Raw genomic sequence first — 23,838 nt, forward strand, 5'->3', positions numbered from 1 at the left:
TGAGCTTGAATCAATGCAAAGTGCGCCCTAAAAGTATTTCAAGATTAACAAGGACTAAAAAGTGTGCTTTTGAAGCAAAAATCATTGTCACTGGTTCAGCCTCACTTGCTCAAATGTCATGGCAGTAGCGAATGTTAAATTGCTCATGCCATTGAAAAATCATGTTTTCATTGGGCAAAATATGTTTTACCGCACTTTCAAAAGACAGATTCGCACAAATCTTACTTGTTAAACACATTTGTAAATGTCATTATTCACATCAAGATGAATCAGATAGTGAAATCAACCAGGCCAATTGAGGTGGTCCGTGCATGCGTTAAGAAGTCCTGGCGTGTCTCTCCGACATATTTGATCTTTAACGTAACATGATCAGGTCGGATTTAATTTCGACCGTTTTCTTCTTCGTTTCTGAAGTGCACATTTCTTCGTCGGATCCAAACACTCAAAAAAGTCTCAGAGTCCATTCACTGTCGAGATTATTTCAACATTCATGGACAGGGTTTGTGTCAGGCCGAGGCGAAGGAATATAAAAAGAAAACTCGTCACGGATTTATTAAAGAGAAAAGAGTACTTCTTTTACGACCCCAATTGTGCATCATTTCAGAAGGTGAAGTTGGGGTCTAAAGTAAAGATTTGGCCAAGTGCACGACGATACGCCACCAAATCATGGGTAGTACTAAATCTAAGCTTCTGGACACGGTTCCAGGTCGACCTTAGATTGAATTTCTCGGCTCAATGCCCAATCAAAGTCAATTAACTTTTTTCTAATAAGAGCCGAAAGTTGGACAATAGGATGGAGTTGAACGGTGGAATAATGGAAGAAGTTACATTGAGATAAAACAATTGATTGCCTTTGCACGCACGTTGGTTGAAAAGCCTGATTGAGTGTTGAGAGAATTTTTTTCTCCATATTCAAAGGGAATACGTAGGCCTTGTTGATCCGGTAGCATCTTTCAAGTCAGACTTGGACAAATTTTTAGATAGCATTCCAGATCATCCCTACGTTCAAGGACTAGCTCGGCCTGCCATATGTAGTTCGTTGGTGGATCAAATATCATATAAAGATTAAGAGCCCCAAAAAGACGAATTACAACCTTTTTCAATAGTACTGGAGATTACAGTCCCTGTAGCCATTAGAAAAGCCCGTGAAAAAACCAACCAAAATTCAAGTACATATATATGTTAAAAAATGCCGAAACACATCTTCGCATTGTTACAACCATCAAAATCATAATGAACAATTTTGATGTTCTACTGCATGGAGCTTTAGCTCGGATTGATACCTTATATGGAATTTTCAGAAACTTATTTGTTGAGAATTAGGATCATAATTATTTGTCTCTCAAATACAAATTAGTAAAAGAATTATTCAGCTCCTGCCGAGTCATGTGGGAGCAAATGGCGCCTTTTGATTGTTTTTTTGACTGGAAAGTGTTCCCGTTGTATCCAAAACCAAGCAAGTAATAGAAATGTTCAAAATCACTAAAGTAGACATCTTTTTTTCTTCCATCATTTCAAAACAACTCAAATGCTAAGTAATGTCGCAATATGTTTCACGATCAAAGAAATTTGAAAAAAAACAATGAGGTCTGATCGATTCACTTTTACTCAGTTTACTCAGCAACATATAATCTCCGAAAATTACAAATGATTGAAGAAAAGACATGAAATGTTCAGCTCTTTTAAAAAAGATCAAGAAAAGAAAAAATGTTATTTTACTTTTGTTATATCAATAGCTGGTATGAACTATCAAGGCCTGATATGGCTCAGGAGCGATTAAATAGATCGTATGCTAATTTGTATTCAAATCCTTAATATATATATGTGCTCCCCATATTCAAAGAAAAAGGTTTTATTAATCAGACTCAGTAAAATGTTTTAGGCCTATAATATTTTTATTGACTTAGAAATTCATAAAACAAAAAAAACAATTGTTTGTTTGTGAAGAAAAATGCAATTCTACAAACATCTTTCATAGCCAAATCGTATCCTGACGTCTTGCGTGCTTAGTTATACTGGTTTAAATGTACTTATCGTAGATAAATTTGCGAAAAATGTGCTCACTATAATTCAAAACAAAAATGACAGTTTCACTCAATTGTGTATTTTACCACAACTAGGTTTATATTATCTGTGTGCACCATTTATTTTTGACTAGCTTTTTTCTTTTACTTTTAAAATGCAACTTCATTTGTTCCTGTTTCCTGCCCCGACAAAGGTCCAAACATTTCATTACAACTTTTAGCATTGTAAATGTCCGTATTTTCTAAAGATGTAACCCAAGATCGCACAGCTTAAACTCAAGAAATGATTCGTTCAGAAAGACATATGTTGAGAATATTGCCGCGAGCTATTAAAAATTTAAAGCGTGAGAGATGAGTAAATAAATCTTCCATTGTGATATCTGCTTGCATAGCTCTTTATTGATGCTAGTAGCTCACCTTATAAAACGCGATTAGTCAACCACTCTTACCATTAGAATCGTTATTAAACTACTCTCTTGGAGATGTTTTTATTCAATTAGATCATAGCGTGTCTTGTCCACTTTCACCAAATGACATTCGTACTAAATCCTGCCCATTTCCTTTGAATGAAAAAAGCCATGCTATAATGACTTTAATAGGGCTCCATTCCAACGACTATTTTAAAAACTCCATTCAACAATGGTTAAAAAATAATTCGCTTCATTGGTCTGTGTGCATATTTTCCCTTTCTTGAATCAAAACCCTTCAGAGCTCTAAAATCATCGTCATGGCACCGCAAGATTACCTTCCCCACGGGAATTGCCCACATCGTCGTGTTGAGGAATAATTGGAATCCTCATGGGAGAAACCATGGATCATGTAACATGAAACCACAGGGAGCTTTTGGCTCTCCATTCCTGATTGTTATCTGATAAATTGGATCACCCTGGTGGTTCAAGGGATCAATTTTCTACACCCTCAACTTCAAAGAAGGAAGCCACGAATGAGGACAAGAACTTGCTTTCACTTTAAACACAATATTCATGGCTTGCTCACATTTTCTTCATTTTCTTTGAATTTTGATTATGTGATATCAAATCGAGATAATAAGGTTTCAATAATAGATGCTCATCTTATCACGTACCCAACGCACTAAGTAGGCGTAGTACTCAGTTTACAAGGCCTACAATTTGAATTTGAAAATTATGTTTTTGAGAATCTTCACTTGAAAAACTAATTATATTCATCTTTGACATTATGGCATGAAATATAATATTTGGGATGCTTTTCACAACAATTCTTAACGTGGTATTTTGTTAGACTCTTTTAATTAGCACCATCTGATTGTTTGTTGTAAGTCTGTCCGCAAGTGGGAACAACAAACTCATTTTACTGACTAACTTTCACAAATCATCAGTCACCTTTTCAGTATGGTGACAGATTTCCTCAATTTTTGTCAAAGACCAGCTCACCGATTTTAGATTTGAAACGTTCAAGAACGAGGTAACATTTTCTTTGTTGAAGGCTTATTCACAGTCTGAAAAGGAATCTTTTAAAGGCCCCCTATCTAGATAATAAAATAACCAAAAAGGTCTAAAAGTTAACAAAATAAATTCAACACCATACCTTGATCATAGTTTGGAAATGAAGGAGCTCTTCAAGGCACCATTCTCGCTCCCACCGTGCATTGAAACTGACGAATTTTGGATCACTTGTAGGCACTCGAAGAATTGAAAATACAACTCGAGGAGGCCACACGTTCTCACCAAGTGTCAGAACGCCGAGAATATCAATCCTTGGATGATCCGTTGTGTCGAGTTGATCCTTTGTGTGTCTCTTTTTTTGTTCTCTTTGCCTTTCTCGTTCTTAATCCGGAAGTTCTCCGTGGAAGGAATCCTCTTCTTGCCTCGTTGCTGGACAAGCCAGAAACAAACGAGGAGACGTCGATAAGGCGATCCAGAATTGTTTCGGCCTCGTCCAGCATTGGCTTTGGCAACTAATGTTTGCATTGTGCTGACCTGACACCTGTTGCTCTTTGGAGCTCCGGAAGCTCCACACACTGCTTCATACGTTCCAGGGTCTCTCGGTCAAGGCACAACAACGGAAGCGAGGGCGTTCAAGCTCAGATCTCCTCAACGTCCACGGAGACTTACGATTCCTCTAAAAAGAACTCATTACGAGCTTCTTTTTCGTCTTTTGCTCCACCAGAGGGCATTTTTCAGGTTTACTTAAAATGCCATATGCCTATCATAGATCAATTCTACTCGAAATCCTAGCGAGCGCTGCAAAGGGTTAAAATGTCATTGGCAAACTTATCACATGAACAAATATTGTTCTCTGGCGGCCTACTCCATTTAAACTCAATCGGAACCGCAAGTGTCCGAAAAAGTCCACGAATATGTATGTTTTGTGAGGTTCTCCAATTTGTGAGATATTTATGATAGCACACTTTTTAGACTCTTGTCTGCTCCTTCTAACAAAAATTTTGGATGGAAACCTGACAACCTTACTAAGCCTTGCGAATTTACACTTAGCTTCAAAGCTATCCAGGACTCTTGAGTGAGTTTGTGGCAGTCATTGTGTTTTGTTTCATTTTGTTATTGCTTCTCCAACAAGCCCTTGGCGGACAAAAGCTTGGCCCAATATTGAGGGAAGTTGGATCCAAGCTAGTCTAGAATGTAGAGAAGTAAGAGAACGAACATCACGAGGAGGTACTACTACAACAACTACTCAACTTCTCTGTACAAGGGACCACGTGGATGGAGGAGGCGGACGAGAGCCACTTTCCCCGTCCAAGTTCATTTGTAATCCGATGCTCAACTGCGAGCCAAGCCAGCTGAAGAGAGCTCCCAGTAGTACAAACAATGAAACCGGGGGAACTCTGCTCAGGGTTGCCAGGCACATTGGGCGTTTGAGCCTTGCAAATAGTCGGAAATAGTTGTGTTGTTTGAAATTAAATTCGAATCAGACTCTTTGTAGTCAATTTCATTTAGATCTACCAAAGGGAAATAAATATCTGTATCACAAATCAAAGTTGGCTTTTCAGCTGCTATACCATCAATCAAAATCTAGGTTTACCACCGCCTCTTTTCATTCAGGTTGGCGATATTATATGATAAATATTAGTTGGACTGCATTTGAGATTTAAGTAACTACATTTTTGAACCTAGGCATTTCCATTTATTACGTTTTTACGACAATTTCATCGAATTTGATTACATGTTGGAAGTGATTGGCATGCTTAGGCAATATATCATAATTAAGGTGATGAGCATTGATCTTGTTCGCCCATGACCCTTGAAGAGTTGAGAAAATATGACCTTCATCATATTTTTGTAGTGCTCCAAAAAATACAATTATTGCAGAGTACTAAGTGATAGCCAGCAGAAACATTGCACTAGCTTGGACTTGAAAAAGTACCACTTTGCTCACAATTGTTAATTGGAACAAAACAAAACCAGTGTTGAAACGGCTCTGTTTTTGTGGAAACCAGAGTCAGAGAACAGCATTTTATCATTATTATTCTAATCATCTTTTAAGACAAATTCGTTATTTTGCATTGCATAACTGTCGCCAGGCCTTTGAAGTATCGTAACATACACACCAGCTCTTCTAGAGTCTTCCCCATCAATAAAAAGAGTCTGAGGACCAATGCGATGGACGGGGTTTTGGCAACCCTGAAATATGAGACGAAGGAACATTAGAGAAGAGGGAACGAGGAGGGCTCAGGTTACCTTGCAGTATTGGGTTAAAGTTATTAGAGCAGCAAGGCAACATTACAGGATAAACTCAGACAAGTTGTGAAAGAACTAGCTAGCCTTTCAGAGCGAGCAAAGTTGTTTCATAACAATTGGGAAATTCTGAATCCTATCCATCTCACCTTACCTAGATCCAAGCTGACGATGCAGAGACAATGTTGGTATGGAAGTGGGATTATTCTTGATGTTTTGGGAGGTTATTCTTGGGTTAACTTGGTTTTTAAATAACCGTACAGGTTACTCTTCAATTTTCTTTTACATCCAAATCACCACTGCTGTTGTGTAACACACTAATGTGACACACTTCAAACATTTAATCTCGTAATGTGACATCACAAATGGTTGTGTAGAAAATACCGAAAATAAATCAGTGCTGTCAATAATCTGTTCTAGGAATACTTGATGAAATTGACATTCATGCGAAAAGTTTTGAGATGTTTTGAGCATTTTTCTTGCTCATTTTCATGCAATGAATAGAGGGCGCAAAAAGAGGACTTTTTGTGTTTTCTTTTAAATGGCTACTTAGTTCATTCAAATCAAATGAAAACTATATGAGAAGAGAAGATAGGACAGTATTTATGCAGCTTTGAAAGGGGTGAACGATCGCTTACTTAACGCAAGGTGTTTTGAACCAGCTCACGCAACCCCACTCAAGTCAATAATTCGGATTGTTAAGCTCCGAAAAGTCTTCATATTTAGTAGCGAAATTTGTAAAACAGCACCCGATGACAGTTCCACTTACTTTAGTCAAATTGGGTGATGGATTACACAACCACATAATGTTGAAACATGTTGTGGCGTCACTCGTGACAGACACTTTCCTAAAATTGCCCCATCATGGTCGTATTCCTATATATCTGGCACATATAATGAGTATTTGTGCCAAATTATGCCAAAAGTAGAAAAGTGAAGACGAAGAAGTAAGACGAAGGCTCTTAATTAATCAATTGAAGTTGTGCATCAGTGCAGAATTCAAAAAGAAGCCCTTGCTCTATAAGTGATTATTCGAGGCCGGATCTGAGCTCTAGTTAACCAGAATCCAGTTGATTTTAATATTTTCGCCATTATCTGGGTAGAATTTTTTTTTTGGGTAATATTTGGCCAGTATTGGAGAACAATTTCGTTACTTCGGCCGACATGATAAAACAAATAGTCCTTAGAATGTAGCCACTACAACGTACTTTCGTCCATATAAGGAATGACAACAAAAGTGACGTCATTTTTTAAGGTTTAAGTAATAGATCAAAGTGCTTAGGCTAGTGCAATGATTCCCCTGAAGAGGGCCTTGTAAAGGTAGAAAGGATTACAAACCGTTAAAAATGATATTTTCGGGTCTACACAATTCATCCACATTGTTGAGTAGATATTTTACGGAAGTAAGTAAAATACTAAGTTACCTTTGATTTTCGTAATTATTAGTTTTGTCATAAATTTGGCCTTTAAATCCAGCAATGTAGGACAGCTATCGACCTAGTTCAGTCCCTCTAGATGGTTGGCTAGAAAAAGTGCCAAACATTTAAAGGAGCATGCAAGATGTGAAGGCACTAAACTAAGTCCAGACGATAGCTTTTGTTAAGATTCAAGGGTCGAGTTTAAAGTCAAACATGAGAACAAAACTCGATTTTCCTATTTCAGTCACGCTTCGTTAAGTGTCTCAGTGGTGCCCCTTGACGGTGAATACCGACCCTATTTTAAGCACCTCGACCCATTGATAGCCTTCCCTTTTTCAGGTTCTCACTCGGGGAGGATACGACCATAGATGTAAAGCGCGAAGTGCTTAAATACGCTAAATACGCATACCCATTGCGCCCTCTTTACTCGCAAGAGGGAAAAGTGACATCTATTGAGTAGGGGATACAGATTGACAGCAGAGGACACAAGTACCAGCGACTCGGTCTCGGTGTCATACTCCCAAATAGAGCCCAGAGATGGCAGCGGAGGGACGAGTGTCTTGTGCTCGGAGGAAGCACGCCGAGCACGCCGAGCAGTCTTTGAAAAAACCATTTCATGACCATAACGACTCCTCGCAATATATTGCAAGAGATATGAAAATTCTTGACAATGAGATCATAACTTAAGTTTGAACACGGAATCATGCTTGCGTCCTAAAATTGTACCTTGTTGGGTTTTCATCAATAGAGACAATCCTTTGAGCTCTCTTAGCCCTAAAGTTAAGCGGGCTCAAACAGGAATGTTAATGTTGATGCGTTCTGCCAGATGAAGCTAAACAAAGAAAGACCTTACCGAGCCTGAAGGTCTTGAAACAGGGTCTCCATCACTGCAGGCTTAGAATTAAGGGTCCCAATTTTAATTTATTCCTTGATTGCTTACATTTTTTTCAAGAAAAACACCTTGCTAAAAAAATTCCTCCTTCAATTTTACACAGTTTTTCATAACATGAAAAATTGAATCGGGCTCTTTCATTGTTCAATTTGCTGCCCTCAAACATTCGTAGGTCGTATGTTGGTGTTGATCCGGTAGCAGGATTTAAGTCAGACTTGGACAAGTTTTTGACTGAAATTCCTGATCAAACTTATATTCAAGGATTAGCCAGATCAGCCAATTCTAATTTGTTGGTCGATCAAATAATATACATAAATAAAAGACAAGTAAAATGAATAATCTTCTCGTCTTGAGCTGCTGGGATTCCAATCCCGGTAGCGGTAAGGAAGTCCGCAAAAAAAAGACTAAAACTTCATCAATTTCAAATCTGATCAGTAGTGATTGTTAATGATGTTTGATGGCTTTTAACATTTTTTACACAACACTTTTCAAGGCAAAAAAAAACCAGCATAAAAATTGATAACTTTCTAGAGCTTCCCCTAACTACCTGTGCACCAATTAGCCACAGAAATGTGAGGAATTGAGAAATTCTTGGCAACATGCTCAGTCTAAGAATAACTTCCCGTCCACAAATTGACTGAAAATTTATTCCAGAATTGGGGTTTTACATCCAACCAAACATTTAATTTAGGGCTCTTTAACCAGGGTGACAGGTAAGCTATGAAGCATTGAAAACAAACGATTTCAAATCCAAATGTGGCCAAGAGTCATGCACCAATTTTAGGGCTGATTTTTTTTGTTCAGAAAAAGATACGGCATGATATCCATCTTTATTTCCAATGGACGACATAATGTTTCGATATTTGGTAATTTCTGACATTGCTAATCCAGATTAACAAGTCATTGAATTTGCCAAACTACGAGTATTTGGACCTCTTCAAATCACTTTTATACAATAATTATTTGAAAAATTTATTTCAAGTTTTATGATACGTCCAAATAACCAAACTAAAAGAAGGGACAAAAGAGCATTGTCTTCAATTCTAATGCTTGTGCTTTATCCCATATTTGATGTAGTTCTAAGCCGCCTATGATAAAGTCAAAAAAATCACAATTTATTTCATCAAGGTTACTGATTAAACAAACAAATGGCCTAAGTTTCCTTTTTCCCAACCGTTCCTGTGCCTGAACATAGGACTGAGATTGTCTGTTAAGACAAGACATGACAAGACCGGACACATCAGTCCTGCTTGAACAAATCAGCCTCCAATTGGGATTTCTGACGCTTACTACTCAGTCATGCAGTCTGAAGGCGAAGTCCAGTTTTCCCCGAAAACTTGGCTTCCATTCAGTATTTGTGACTTGTGTGTCCGTTCAATTGACGCTAACATCCTTCGAGCCATACTCAGCACCTCTAAATCATGGGAGAGCAAGGCTTTATTGTATTTGGAGTTCACCTGTGTAGATCAAACATTGATGAGGATTGGGGATTGGAATGCCAACCAACAGAAGGAAATAAGCCCCAATTAAGTAAGTCCGTCACCTTATTCTATTTGGTAGTGGATCCCAGTCCAATCCTCAAGGTTCCTTCCAACTTTCGACGTGATATGTGTGACAGAGTGTTGAAAGAATAAACGTGACAAACCTCCCTTGATTATAAATTGTCATCTACAAATTTATTTAAATAAAAAAGAGCTCAGTTATCTTGAAATTTAAATTAAAGTTGGAAAGCATTTAGTATGGAATTATATTTCTCAAGGACACCGCTTTTGACGCCCACACAGAACGTGGGTCTGGAGACAAAGTGGGCGAAAATTTGCTCCATGTACCCATTGTCCAGGCACCACAAACTGATGCCTTAAGCTTGCCCATATTACTGTGGATGATGACACACCATATTTCATGTTTGAGAGGCCATTTGTGTCTTTGTGAATGGATTCAAGGCATAAAATACTTAACTGCACAATCACCCGAAAGTAAATTTGATGAGAAATCGTGTTTGATATTAACACGTATTCGAGGGTTGGTCTGGAATGGTTTGGAGGAAGTTAAGGAGGTATTTTTGTCGCATTTCCTTCAAACGAGATCGATGTTTTTTTTTTTTTTTTGACTCTATACATTTTTTGAGCCACAATTGATTACTTGGAACAAATGAGAAATGATCCTCGCTCTTCATTTCAAATCAAAACACGTCTTTAGAAAGGCCTTGAAAAATAGTTCAAATATGGATAGCACTTAAATAAGAACTCTCTGACTTCAAGTGCCGAGGAAGTTGTAGTTTGACTTGAAATAAAATTGATTTAGTTACAAAATATCAATACAGTTATACTTTTATTGTGTATCTACGTAGTATGTCATTTTGGTAGATTCAAGCATCAGATATTTTGCGGACTTCCTTACCGCTACTGGAAATGACAGCGAAAAGCTTATTTACTTTACTCAACTTTATCTTCATATGTGGTCCGGTCTACCAATCAATACTGTTTTTTTTTCTTTTTTGCGGACTTCCTTACCGCTACCGGGATTGGAATCCCAGCAGTTCAAGACGAGAAGATTATTTATTTTACTTGACTTTTATTTATGTATATATTATTTGATCGACCAACGAATTGGAGTTGGCTGATCTGGCTAATCCTCGAATATAAGGTTGATCCGGAATTTTAGTCAAAAACTTGTCCAAATCTGACTTAAATCTTGCAACTGGATCAACCCCTACATAAACCCTACGAATATTTGAGGGCAGCAAATTGAACAATGAAGGAGCCTGAGGAGGAAGAGAGTTGGACTTATTGTTTTAACTAGCCTGGATTCTCGAAGACTTGAAGGTGCTCTCAAAACGCACTTTAAGCCTCTACGGTCACTAGGTACAATTGACCCTAAATCCTGGGTTGGGACAAAGCTCATGAATGCTTTTGAAAACGTACAATATCAGATACCTTTCGTACCTTCTCTGAGTACTGTACAATCCCAACCTTTCTAACCTCTCCCAATACGAGAGCTCTCTCATATCTTCAATGTTCCTAGTAAAACATCTTTGGACCTGCTCGAGCTTTTGCAAACCTGCTGAACTAATTGGCGCCCAAATGGGAGAGGCATATTCAAGATGCGGCTGAACAATCGACTTGTACAGAGTTAGCATCGTGACACTATCTCTGGACTTAAACGTGCGATATATCCAACCACATGTTTGAAAAGCCTTACCAACTTTCAACTGGATATGCTCATCGAACTTTCCATTATCTTGGAGGACTACACCTAAATCCTTCATGGATGAGACCTGCTCAATGTCCTTACCTTCATCATCTAATAGTGGAGTGTCTAATGGCGTCGACCCAAAGGTCATTGAGCGGAATTTCATTCCATTCAAGGCCATGTTACTCGCAGCAACCCAGGAATAAATTTGGTCTAGGACCTTTGCCAGACAACCAGAATCCTGACCATTCCTACCAACTACCAATTTTGTATCATCAGCATAAGAAGAGATACTGACATTACTACTACCAAGCTTCTGAAGCGGAGCAATGAAGATGATGAAAAGGAGGGGACCCAAAATGGAGCCCTGAGGGACACCAGACTTGACATCATGCATACATACTAAGGGATCTGGAGACATCCGATTTACATCAATGAACAATTTGAATGTGCTCATGCTGCTCTTGCTCTCGAGATGAAAAAGTTTACTTCTGTCACGATCATGTAATATGGGTGACTCCAGAATATACCTCTCATGAACTCGAACCTGTCTATGCCCTCTGTTCTTTCCAAGATCCCTCAACCTTAACTAATTGTTTCCTACCACAAATGAAACTTCTTAGCCAATTGAGAACCTTGCCTTGGATGTGAGCATCTCATCAGAAACTGAGATGTCACCCCATCAGGGCCAGGGGAGCTCGAGAGTCTCAAGTCCCTGATGGCCTCTAAAGCATCCTGATCTGTGACTACGAGATCATCTAAATTCTCAACTTGACAAGCCTTGCCAGTCCCAACAAACTCATCAATAGAGCAATGGACTGTTGCTCCTAAACTCAGTGGAGTTGAAAACAAACTAGAGAACTGATCTCCAAGTATGTTGGCCATAGACTCTACATTGTTTATGGCTTCCCCATCGACCTCAAAAGGTCCTACAGGGTGTTTGATCTTTCTCTTAAAGGCTGCACAAAAGAAAAATGCTTTATGGTTGTAATCGAAATAATTTGTTATGAAAATATGAAAAGGACAAGGTTCAAGCAACTAATAGAATGACGTTGAAATCTTATAATTGGTATTGAAACGATAGTATTTTCGTGCCTTAAGTAATAAAAAGGGTTTGTCCGCCCACCTATTTGATGGTCATTGGGCTGAAAATGTACATTCAGGTCCACATTTTGAAGTCTCTTGAATTTGTACTCTAGGAAAAATTGGATGAATGGTTTTCGGTCGAAAAACACATTTATCATTTCGAGAGATCCTATGAAATAGTTATAAGATTGTGAGGATGAGCACATGAGTTTTTACGCAGGTATTAATGCAATTGGCTGTAGCCTTGAATTGAAAATTCACTTACAGAAACCTACGTACACAAACAGATGGTCAAAATTAAAGAACTCGCTGCACTAAAACGTGGAAAAATATGCAAATTCTGAACACCAGTATTTATTCAAATTTTCACTTTCTTCCAATTGATCAAACTACAGTAATGTGCACATACCGCATATCGTATACATGTTTCAGAATTCCAAAAATAATCATTCTGAAACTTCTTCCAAACTTCCACCAAAGTCCTCGGCTTCATTCTATTTCAGAGTTACAATTTGCGAACAGAGTTTTTGACCCCAAAATGGCCAAAATGGCTTCAAACTTGACCAAAGATAAGTTTGTAACCTCTAGTCATTACCAAAAGCTTAGTTTACATTAGTGTACCTAGGGCGTTTTATTATCACAGGAAACATTGAAAGTGATTGTTTCAGGAGTGACCCAAACCAAGATTGAATCGCCAGCTTCCATGGAAATCAAGGTTGGAGATATCATCACTGAGATCAACGGGATCTCCTGTGATGACCTGATTGTGGAGGACGTTATGGCCGTTTTCAAATCATCCAAAAATGAACTGGAGCTCAAAGTGAAGCGGTAAACAATAATCGAGTGAAGTTTTCCGCAGATCGATCCTTGGTTTTTATTTCAGGGGTGCCAATGAGGACGGAATAGATCACAATGGATCCAATTTGGTGGAAGAGAACTCGAGCCGATTTTACCTCACTTGATGAAGCAGGACTCCATTTTGTCCACAAACACTACGACAGGGGAATCATGAGCCCATGAAAATAACAACCTTGTGTCAAAATCCTCGTGAAAGTTTTACTTCTATACCAACATGTCCCACATTAAACTCAATAAACCTGTGGACTCTTTCCATCATCTGCGATCCATTATTTGTTGCTTCTTGACACCGCGACCATTTCGTTCCGTTCAAACATGGACAAAAGTATGAATGAGGCTAATGCTCCTCTGTCACAAAGTGACCTGAAGATTCTTCAAGAATTCAAACTATCTTTTCTGTAAAAAAAATAAATAAAAATGAATACTTTATCCCATTTTGCCATTCAGAAGTCAGATGTAAGAACATTACAGTTTAATAAAATGAATAAGGCTGTAAGAAAATAGTAATAAAAAAAACAGCGTTTAAAAAAAAAAATATTTTCTGAGGCCTCGCATGGCAGACGGCAACATATGGAAATTGACTAGTCCCCTTTTTTCTCAACTCTAACTTGGGGAGTGCCCCAAGGTAGCATTCTAGGTCCCTGGTTATTCTTGTTGGGTATGGTCACGGTTGGAAAAAAAGAAATTGAACAAAACGAATTTACAATTGTATGTGTATGGGCACACAGTAACTGAAATACCTTGTCGGATATATGATTTGAATTAAGACCGACAACTTGCGTACATCAACACGTTGAAACACTAGCAACTTTCAAAAAAGCAATATTAAAAGAAATTAGGGGCACATTTAGTTAGTAGTTGAATTCAAATTGGCTTATGATCTTTTCACCACTACTGAGTTGTATGGGAATTCACTTACAATACTTTCGATATTAACAGAACTCTTTTTCGAAAATTCACACTTTTAAAACGAGTTTGTGATGTTAATTACTTTCCCAAGCTATTTTTTAGAACAGTGCAAGAGACACACAACGATATTTATTTATTTTTCTGATATCAAATACCTGTTTGATCTACTACCCGCCAACTTGATCAACACATCTCGGGTCCCTCAACAAATGATTCGATTTCAGGCCACGTGAATTAAGTGATGCGAGTAATATTCAGGAAAGACAATAATGCAATAACTGGCCATGACCGAATCTCGCCAATCCTCAACAACAGATGAGCCCCTTTTAGTACTTAGTTGGGGATTCAACCGTTCTTGGGATTCAGGAGAACGTTATCCATGGCCAGACAACCTTGAGCCGTGACGCTCAAGCGGGTCTTTTTGAAGTTCAACACGTCCAGGATGGGCAAGCCGTGGCAATTGATCAGATGCCGCAATCGGTCATGGCGGTTGAACAACGACACCGAACACATGGGACACTTGAACTTGACCACAAAGTCGTCGAACTTGTTCTCCAACTCCATGGTGAAGATCTCGTTCTGTGTCTTCAGATGGGCCCGCGACAAATGGGCCTTCAAGTCCGGGATGGTGGACATGCTCTGTCGACATTGAAAGCAATGGAGGTCCTTCTGGTAGCACTCGTTGGAGAACATCTTGAGCGTGAGCTCCTGCATCTCCATCATGAACAACTGGTGGTTGCGGTTCTTCTCCAGCCCTGCAAAGACCCGCTGGGGGCTGTGCCACTTGCCCGTCCGAATGTCCCGGAGGTCTTTCACAGACAAGCCGTGTTGGAGCAGGAAGTGGTTCTGCGCCAGTTCCACGTCACTCAGTGCGGCTTCACACAAGTCACACACCAGAGCATTGAAAGTGCGAACCGCGGGCGTGTCCCGGTCCACCTCGTCCTCCAGATCTTGTTGACGGGAAGTGTTGGAAGGCAATTGGCCGCCTTCAGCGTTGTGAAAATCGATGTTGTGGATCCGCAGCTCTGTTTCGGTCTTGAAGAGTGAGTCGCACAAACCGCAGAAGAACAGACAACCCGTTTTGTTGGGGATCCGGTGCTCGGAGTCCCAATGGTCGTACTTGTCCTCGGAGCAATCGAAGTCCCGCAGGCAAAGGCCGCAATTGACGTTGATCCCGTCGGGAGAGAGCTTCAGTTTCGGATAGAGGGTTTGGGTGCGGTGGTGGTTGATCCAATGGTGTTTGCGACGCTTTTTGGTGGAAAAGCTTCGCCGACACAGGCCACAAGCGATCCCTTCCACGGTCTCGACACGGTTGACCCACGGGCGATGGGTGCTCTCAATCCCATGGGAGAACCAATGGTCGCTCAACGTGTTCTGATCGCTGCACGAGAAGTCGCACTGAAAGCACTTGAGCACTTTCTCCGTCCGTTGGCTGTTGGCTGGCGCATTACGCGGGGCTTTGCTCGTCTTTGGCGGGGGTGGTGGTGGTGGTGCCGCAGAGCTGGGCGGAGGCACCACGGGTGTGAGGCGGGATCGCCGTGAATAGTGAAACTTGGGACAGGCCTTGAAATGGCGGATCAGGAAGGCATGGTCCTGGAAAGAGCAGCCGCATCCATCACACGCGATGGGCTTGTCCTCATGGTAGCTTCTGTAGTGCGAGATGACCTCGGCGAGGCCGTTGAAGACCATGCAGCACAAATGACAGATCTCTGTGTCCTCCATGAGGGAGAGGTGAACCGGTTCCGAGTTCTCGCCCTTCTTGACATGATCCACCAGATGGTCGGCCAAGGCCTCTTCATCGGGCATCTCCATGTTACACGCATAACAGCACAAGATCAATTGGGGCGTTGGGTGGGCGGGCTCTTTGGAGGGGAGCTCGTTCCAAATTCGCACCATTTTCGGACTCACCAGATCTTGAGGCTCGGCTGAAGATTGGCTCAAATCGCTGATGGGTTTCACTTTTAGAGCAGTTTTGGTCTTGAGAGTCTGAGGGCATTTACTCGGCTGCAAATAGAGAGCAATAGAAAAAAATGAAAAAATTAAGCAATCCGTCATGGGAGTCAAAGCAAAGGAATGAAATACACGAAATATAAGTAATAAAATGCGACACTTTGAAAAAGTAGGGAAAATCCACCCAAAAAAAACCTCAGTTGAATTTTGATTTTGCCGCCTGTTTTAAAAAAAAGGTACCAATTGTCACATGTACTACTAAAATGATGATTTTAGTATTAGGCCCTTTTTGAAGTTAGATTTGTGTTCATTTTAAATTTTTTGATGTTTTTCAATGAATGAGTGAACACATTTGGGAATTGAAACAAAAACTGGAGAGGATGCAATCAATACTTTGCAACACCCTGTATATCTCTTTCATTTTGGTCAAATCTCGACTTGGAATATTTGTATAGCTCTTCAGTTACAGTTTTAAGTTATGGCTGTCTTGGTAGTTTTAAAACATGATGATTAGTTGCCCGTATTAGCATTATCCTCAATCCTAACTTTAAACTTCCATCTACAATTCCCATTAGAGGCAAAATTGCAATTCTCCTCGAAAAGAACAGCTACAAAAACTAAAAACCTAGCTCAAGGAGTGCTTGCACTATTCCCTTAGGATAAATGCACCTCATATTCAAGGAAAAACACAAGCCTGGTCAGTTGCATTTGCCAAGGTTGGACAAGTCTAGTCATGATCCTATTTTGGAAAGATATGTTCCCTTTTTGTTAGTTAGCTAATTCAAATGAGTTCGGTTCAACTCTAACGTTATGATAATGTCAGATCTTCATTACTGGCAAAACTGGTGAGGAGAAGGAGGCCTTTTGGTCACTCTTGATGTCTTCTTCCATGATCTCTTGCTCGAAACTGGTCAGCATGTCATCGAAATCCTCGTCCAAATCCATTTTAACACACTTGTTTTCTTCGAATCCAGCAGAATTATGTTGTTTTCTTCTTGTAGAGCTCTTCTCAAAACAGAAAGAAACGCCGACCCTGCTGCCCAATCGGCCAAATTCCGACACGGCTCATTTTGCCCGGCCACAATCAGGGGTGCCCAACTTACAGAGGCTTTGAGGGCCAAATTCAAGCCCAAATAGGTTCCAATGAGGGAGAACCACGTGCTTTTTTTTTGAGAACGCACGTTTTGTAAGACAAGATTGTAAAGCGTTACCCAGTTGCATTTCAAAATGTTCACGAAACGCGCGGTACTCTGATCGAATCTTTATTTGCAATGGCTACATATTGAACATGGTTAAAATTCAGGCTCTCTTGGTCAGTTTTCTCAGTGCCTCAAATACATCAACAAAGGTTAAAAATATGAAAGAATTCAATTGAAATTGGAAGAGATGACCAATTCACCAATTCACTCAGGTTTGTAATTTTTTTTTCTTCACATATTTACAAGGCCTACTTTTCAGTCTTGTTGCTAACTTGTATGCAAAGGTCAGTCTTTAAGATAATGACATAAAACTTGAAACTGTTCCTCGAAACCGCTGGGGCCAAAAAAAAAAAGAAAAAAAAACTCCATTGACTTGTTGTTAACCTCTCGCTTTTTCGTCACGTGCGCAAAGAGGTAGAACCATCCCATAGTCTGATGTTGATCTCAATTTGACAAAATGATACCTCTAGCAGTTTAGCATCATGGCGACTTATTTTTAAGTTTTAGATTTATTAGAACCAAGCCCAATTTTTATCATTCGATCAAACGTACGTACCAAAGCCAAAACTTCACGAGGCTTCAAATCTATGTTATCAAAATTAGGACAGACTCAGTGACTTGTCTCCAATGCATCAACAAGAAATTAACAATCAAGAACTAGCACGTTAATGTGAAAAAAGGGAAAAAAATGGGAAAAGGGTAAATCTTCTCTTCCGGCCAACGCGTCGAGAGTTTTGGTAATTTTGGCAACGCTGAGATTTGCTGCAGAGAGAGCAAAAGAGGAAAAACAACACGCACAAAAACGTCGTCGGTTCAAGGTTCCGTGAGACTTTGTTCGACATGTTACGAACTTCTTAAGAAAGCCGAAGTTTGACACGTCCCTAGGGGAGTGGGTAACGTAGTTTTATAGCCTAAGAAAGGTTCCCAATTCAATGCTTCTCCCCAACCTTCCTCCAGAAAACTTTCAGACGCTAAATTTACACTCATTTAAGGAGATCAAACCAATCTTATACAATGATTTACATCACCCATTCTAGACACTATTTGATTTCATGCCTGACTTTGCAGCCTTCATCACCCTTGACAAATAGAATAGTAGAGATGAACAAAAGAGCAAGTTGACTTGGTCTTTCATTATTTCAGACATCATAAAACCATGTTCTTTTTTACATGGTGCTCAACCGAATATGCCTCTGAAGTAGCACTTAAGACGAGAGACTTTCAATATAATTTTGAGGTTGATGACTAATGAGCGGAAGAATATTTTTTTTAAATATGAAATATTTCTAACATACGTAGTGAGCCATTTTTGGGCCAATTTTTTGCCTTATTTTGATCGAAGTGTAAAACACTAAATTTCAACTCAGTTCTGACTAAATGAAAAAATATTTTAGGTGTTCTTATTTGACTAAACAGAATGCTTTTACCCAAAAGATGTTGCACTTGGAACTCAAGTTTTCAGGAAAAAGTGCAGCCTTTGAAATTACGCAATCATATCCTTAGATTATTAGACCATAGCAATTGCCTAGTTTGATAAAAGATCAATTCAAATTGAGCATATTCCTACATTGGTTGGTCTTATTCCTTTGCGTTCCTGACAAGTAAGGGGCTTTTTGCATTTATGCGTGGGTTGGCCCAGGGAATTCTAGAGAAAGAGAAAGATTTCTAGAGTTTCGTGGTTGACCCTACAATTGTAGTTCTCAAGCGTGGAAATAAATTATCGAGAAAGCATGCCTTTTGTGCCCATTTTTTGACAATGTAAGCTCAATTGTTAGGCATTGTCCCTTGCTTGTCTTTTGTCCCTGTGGCATTGATGTGGGAGAAAGTATTGAGCCTTGATTTCTAAAATGGGCGTTCAACATTTTGGCACTCGTTTTTGGCACCTTTATACACCTTCCGACTAATGCCTTGTTTTCATGACTTGGATTAAAAAAAATTCATTGAATGTTACATTTGACCTGCCCAACAATTGTGGTTCAAAATTTGGTCCAATCTCATGAAAAGTGTCCTTTTCACTAGACTTTAACTTTAAGAGTCCCATTGAGCAGATGTGAGCAGATTTGAAGCTCCTGAACAGGCTGGTTTATGACTGAAGTCAAATGTCTCACCATCAGCTCATGACATTTAGGTTAACTGGGGTGCCGCATTGGTAAAGCACCCGCAAATCCTCGCACAACTGGCAAATCCTGGCTAATGGTCGGGGTCAAATTAATAATCACGGGTGGTTGCAGCCAGGGCTATCAATTTACATTTTCAATGGACTATGACATTACTGGAGGAATCTCCAAAATCCGTTATTCAGCCTAGAGACCCTGATCAGAGACGCGCAAGGTTTGACAAGTGGCTCCACTTCGAAAAAGTAAGCGATCAGATGAACTAAAAAGTTTCCAAACATATTTTGAATTGATGCGCTGTATAAGAAAGAGTACTACTGTCATGACAAGCACCATTGAATGTTTTTTTCAAGGACACTGCGAAATTTTACTCAAAGACAAGCTGATTCATGGATATGGTATTTTAGAGTAATATAAATAGCTTTTTTACTTTCTAAATACTTTCTGAACCCATTTTTTCATAAGATTAGATTGCAAATATATTTCCTTCCATTATTCAAATTACCATTATGGCATATGAACTTCCCGAGTCTCTCAAGAAACAAGTCCCTTACACTGTACAATTTGATTTGTTGAATATGGTTGTACTTTCTTTTTTGAAGTGCTTTAGTCCAAATTGACACTGGCAGCATGCGAGAAATCAGCGTGACAGCTACATTTTATGGAGAAATAGCGTACGAATGCAATTATAATGGCAAAAGACACTTAAATGCTGTAGAATATGTTAGTTGAACCCAAGGAGAATCGAATTTGTCATAAACCATTCAAAGCTTTACCTTCTTATGCAATACAAAGATGTTAGGTCATTTTGGAAATGACTGACTCCCTGTTGAGAAAGTTTCCAAACAAAGCCCATGATCGTTGACAATTGGTAGCCAATCAGATCGCTCGATTTTGATGACGTATACTCAACCTCGCGGGTCTCTGCATCTAGGGTCCCTAATTCAGCCTTAAATAGTAACCCTGTTTTTTCTTCCGTCAAACCAGGGTTGCCTTTTTGCTCAAACTTAAGTTCCTACGTTGCAATGGAATAGGGGGGTGCTTTTCACTTGCCACATTTCCTGGCAACATTGAATTTGAAATTTGATTTGATCCCATCACTAATCCTAGTTCGATCCACTCAGTGATAATAAATCACTTCTGGTTCTGAAAAAGGTCACACAATCAGCATCAAGAGTGTGATATGACGGTAATCTTGAAGTATGACAGACATCAGTGATAACGTTATTCTCCACCGATTAGTTGGCGGTGCTCAATTTTAAATTTGTGACAAACTGTTAGAAAGGTTGAGAGAGAGACCTTAAAGGCTATTAATATCGTGTTGGGTTAGGTTAGGTTAGGTTAGGTAAGGTTAGGTTAGTTTAGGTTTGATAAGGTTAGGTTAAGTTTAAAAAAGTAGCACCGCCAACTAATCGGTGGAGAATAACGTTTTCCCAGACATCGGTACGTGGGATGAGTCTAAGCGAAAGAAATTCTAACGCAGCACATCTCGAAACCACGCAACCTCATGTCACGAAAGAAATCGGGTGGAGATTCAGTCATGAGTCCGCCCCCCTATGACTCAACCCGCGTTGGGAGAGTCCAATGGCAAATTAAGTGGATGGAGAAGAAGGAGACCGTTTTGATCGGGGTCCAATATTTTGATACCGTACACAAATTGGCACAAATGGTGTCTTATTGGAGGTCGGCAGCTTCGAAAAATTCATCATTTTCTATGGGTGGCTGATTTTGTTTTTGCCCAATTCTCTAGTGAAGTCATGTTAGGTAAAACATTCCCTATTGTATTAATCTTAGCCACTAAATTTTGTTTGATAAATGATCATTCGATGAAAGAAGCGGCAATCTCTTGTAAAATCTAGCTTAGGGGCAATTTGGGCAATTTGTAGTAACATTTTTGAACAAAATGATTGACCGGAACATGTGAAACTTTGCCTTCAAAAATGACGATTTTCGATCAGTTTGAATTTCTCGCCCTTTTACTTTGCCAGGGATTGCTCCGATTGCTCCTTCGACTTTGCTTACCCGCACTTTCAACCAACGACAGACCTTGTTTACATTTTGCTAGCATTTTGTGACGTAAGAGCGCTGAACCCCAATTGTCAGGCATAAATCTTTTTATGATAATGGAAACTCTACTCTGGGGAGGCTTGCTGGGGTACCGTATTGGTAGAGCAACCGCTTTCCAATTTGCGAATCTGGGTTTGATCCCTGGAAAGCCAAGTTCAAGCTTCTTTGCGGTATTTAATTACAGCATGAGTTGCTGCTTTAACAGCTTAAATGGGCGAACCTGCGGTCATTCCCGAGGGTGAGGTAATAATTAATGTTGGCTGTGACGACGAAGTGGTAATATCCCTCAATTGGGACAACCAAAATCAGATGGCAGGCCGAGCGAGAGAGCTGCCATCTGACTTCGTAACAAACAAACAAAACAAACAAAACTCTACTCTAGTTCTTGTTGAATGGTATTAGTTACGTTAATCATTTGCACGGCAGGGTTCTAGAGTGCAGCAACTCCGCCTTTTAGCTTCCACCTTGCGAATGAAATGACATTGGAGAAGAGAAAAGCAACACGAGAGGTGCCACTGATGTGTCTTCATGATCTAAACACACATCGAAATGGAACAAGAATCTCGAAACTTCTGCGATGAACCGGGAACCTCAAATAGGGGAATACAAAATTCCCAAAGAATATCATGTCATTTCATGGATGGGATATCCGGGGTGGCTCCAAAAACAAAATAAAATAGTTTTGCATTTTGACCATTCCAATTTTCTTGTAGGTAGTTCATATACTAGTACACAGAGGTAAGTGAATACACCGTTGCAAAAAAAATACAGCTCTTTTCAACGAATCCAACAAAGTCACCTGAAAATGCGTTCAAGAAAAAAAACTGCTTAGCAGATTTTCTACCTTGCTGCAACACAGTATTGTACTTTGTTAATCATACATTTTCCTCCTTGCCAACATTTTATCCATAAAGCCAATTACTTGAGAAAAAAGAGACCACATACCACACCTTTTGAAGAGATGTCAATTAGGAGTCAAAAATATCTTAACTGTCACAAACGGCGCTCCGGCCTCCAGATTTGCCCTTTATTAACTTATTACTTACTGCAATAATTGGACTACTTATTGGTCCAAAGGAAGGTATATTATACGCTGTCAACAATTAATCCCACATCATTTCGACTTGGTGCGTGGTGGAACAACATCATGCACACCTTACTGTTCGTCTTAGTACTAGGATCAGGCATTTGTTTCACTTGTAAGTTTCCATAGCCTTCTCTGTTGAAAGCCTGAGTGCTAACTAATATCTAACTCCATGCTCCATCATATCCATTCCTGAACATTTCAGGGGCATGGGACCATCAGGATATTCCTCCATTGACATGTTATCGAAAGCATTACTCTTGTCAGTACAATGGACGTCCTAATTTCATCACTGCGGCAGGGACCTCTTGTCCCAAGCGTTGTGCATTGATCAAAAGGAAAACATACAAACACTTCACCTACAACGCCATCACCCATCAATGCTATTGCCACAATGGTTGCACTCCGAAGTACAATGGGCACGGGGTAATGTATGTGGGGTTGGTCAGCATGGAGAGGGATTCTAGAGATTTTCTATGTGGAGAGGACAAACAGAATCAGTGGTATCGGAGGATACACCTTGCTGCCCGCATACCAAGCCCTGGTCCAGGTAAGTCCAATCCGAGCGGGTTTGAGTAGCTGCGCCTGTCCTTCTTTGTTCTCCCTTTGTTTGCGTCGAAAGTACTGCGACAGTCCGGGTATAGAAAATGGCTAATAAGTTGGCAAATAATTGATTTATGCATCAATAATGTAATCAGACTGAAGTCATAGTTGCCACACACAAAGAAATCTACGAAGGGGCACAAATTACATGATTTTGGTAATTCTTTGCCTTTTCAGGATGCAAATACCGGTTTGGAGTGACTTGTAATAGTAGAGATTTCAAGTACTCTCGCTCAATTGGCAAAGACCTGACTTTGGAGTATTGCAAGGGTACGTGTTTGTCCCATCCGAAGCCCAGATATTCGGAATATGATGAAAGAACGGGATACTGCTACTGCTTCCCAAGCTGCGAGAATGCCAAACGTGGATCCATTTTTAATAATCTGGGGGTTCTTTACGACGATATTAACAATGTTTGCACCATACCCTAAAAGATCCAAAAGGGTTCATCTTGCACAATGTCATTTTTGTCGGTTTCGGAAATACAACAGCAACTTCATAAGATCATCCTGCTTCCTTTATCCTTTCTGCTCTCAAAAAGCACTCTTGTGCTTGGTTATTTTGATCGGTATTAAATGATTATATTACAGGTCCCAATGTTGCCAAACTAGTGAAGACAGTCAAAATTTGAACCTTCCAGATTTTGTTAACACATAGTACTGTTATTTTGCTAAACAATAACTAACCTACATTTTCGAGTTTGGTCTTTTAAGTCGATACTCAATTTCATTTTCCTTCATTCGTATAAATCTGGACCTTTTAATGCGGCTG

General features: G+C 39.7%; 4 protein-coding genes across 8 annotated transcripts in view; 2 read left to right on the forward strand and 2 right to left on the reverse strand.

Annotated features, from left to right (window-relative positions):
- Positions 1 to 4,030, reverse strand: part of LOC131891878 (eyes absent homolog 2-like) — a 16,645-nt gene extending 12,615 nt beyond the window's left edge. For 2 of the 3 annotated variants that reach the window (XM_059241556.1, XM_059241554.1), the window contains exon 1: positions 3,591 to 4,030. The gene's annotated coding sequence lies outside the window, so the exon portion shown is untranslated. Of the gene's footprint in view, positions 1 to 3,436; positions 3,502 to 3,590 lie in introns of all 3 variants that reach the window. The other variant, XM_059241555.1, reaches the window with a different exon arrangement.
- A 5,158-nt stretch (positions 4,031 to 9,188) lies between these two features.
- LOC131891973 (uncharacterized) lies at positions 9,189 to 13,392 on the forward strand. 2 transcript variants are annotated; one of them, XM_059241681.1, is made up of 3 exons: positions 9,189 to 9,535; positions 12,952 to 13,111; positions 13,167 to 13,392. In XM_059241681.1, the coding sequence occupies exons 1-3, from the start codon at positions 9,427 to 9,429 to the stop codon at positions 13,243 to 13,245; spliced, it is 348 nt and encodes a 115-aa protein (XP_059097664.1). In that variant the 5' UTR covers positions 9,189 to 9,426; the 3' UTR covers positions 13,246 to 13,392. The 2 variants fall into 2 exon arrangements, with proteins under 2 accessions (XP_059097664.1, XP_059097665.1); XM_059241682.1 differs by having other exon boundaries at positions 12,952 to 13,103.
- Positions 13,393 to 14,160: 768 nt separating this feature from the next.
- On the reverse strand, positions 14,161 to 17,053 carry LOC131891972 (uncharacterized). The gene is made up of 2 exons (XM_059241679.1): positions 16,835 to 17,053; positions 14,161 to 16,054 (listed from the first exon to the last, which is right to left on the reverse strand). The coding sequence occupies exons 1-2, from the start codon at positions 16,943 to 16,945 to the stop codon at positions 14,396 to 14,398; spliced, it is 1,770 nt and encodes a 589-aa protein (XP_059097662.1). The 5' UTR covers positions 16,946 to 17,053; the 3' UTR covers positions 14,161 to 14,395.
- Positions 17,054 to 21,789: 4,736 nt separating this feature from the next.
- LOC131891747 (uncharacterized) lies at positions 21,790 to 23,756 on the forward strand. Of its 2 annotated transcripts, XM_059241386.1 has the most exons (4): positions 21,790 to 22,034; positions 22,094 to 22,118; positions 22,670 to 23,014; positions 23,245 to 23,756. In XM_059241386.1, the coding sequence occupies exons 1-4, from the start codon at positions 21,930 to 21,932 to the stop codon at positions 23,496 to 23,498; spliced, it is 729 nt and encodes a 242-aa protein (XP_059097369.1). In that variant the 5' UTR covers positions 21,790 to 21,929; the 3' UTR covers positions 23,499 to 23,756. The 2 variants fall into 2 exon arrangements, with proteins under 2 accessions (XP_059097369.1, XP_059097371.1); XM_059241388.1 differs by lacking the exons at positions 21,790 to 22,034; positions 22,094 to 22,118 and adding an exon at positions 22,418 to 22,579.
- Positions 23,757 to 23,838: the final 82 nt, after the last annotated feature.

This window comes from Tigriopus californicus, chromosome 12, assembly GCF_007210705.1.
Source record: "Tigriopus californicus strain San Diego chromosome 12, Tcal_SD_v2.1, whole genome shotgun sequence".
NCBI lineage: Eukaryota > Metazoa > Arthropoda > Copepoda > Harpacticoida > Harpacticidae > Tigriopus > Tigriopus californicus.

Bases quoted from the DNA above. Each gene is read 5' to 3' on its own strand.
- LOC131891747 (XM_059241386.1), top strand. From the start codon at position 21,930: ATGGAACAAGAATCTCGAAACTTCTGCGATGAACCGGGAACCTCAAAT. The intron at 22,035-22,093 runs GTGGCTCCAAAA...ATTTTCTTGTAG, and splicing joins TCATGGATGGGATATCCGGG to GTAGTTCATATACTAGTACA. The intron at 22,119-22,669 runs GTAAGTGAATAC...TGAACATTTCAG, and splicing joins TCATATACTAGTACACAGAG to GGGCATGGGACCATCAGGAT.
- LOC131891973 (XM_059241681.1), top strand. From the start codon at position 9,427: ATGGGAGAGCAAGGCTTTATTGTATTTGGAGTTCACCTGTGTAGATCA. The intron at 9,536-12,951 runs GTAAGTCCGTCA...TGATTGTTTCAG, and splicing joins AGGAAATAAGCCCCAATTAA to GAGTGACCCAAACCAAGATT. The intron at 13,112-13,166 runs GTAAACAATAAT...TTTTTATTTCAG, and splicing joins CTGGAGCTCAAAGTGAAGCG to GGGTGCCAATGAGGACGGAA.
- LOC131891972 (XM_059241679.1), bottom strand. From the start codon at position 16,945: ATGGATTTGGACGAGGATTTCGATGACATGCTGACCAGTTTCGAGCAA. The intron at 16,055-16,834 runs GTAATGAAGATC...CTCTATTTGCAG, and splicing joins TCTCCTCACCAGTTTTGCCA to CCGAGTAAATGCCCTCAGAC.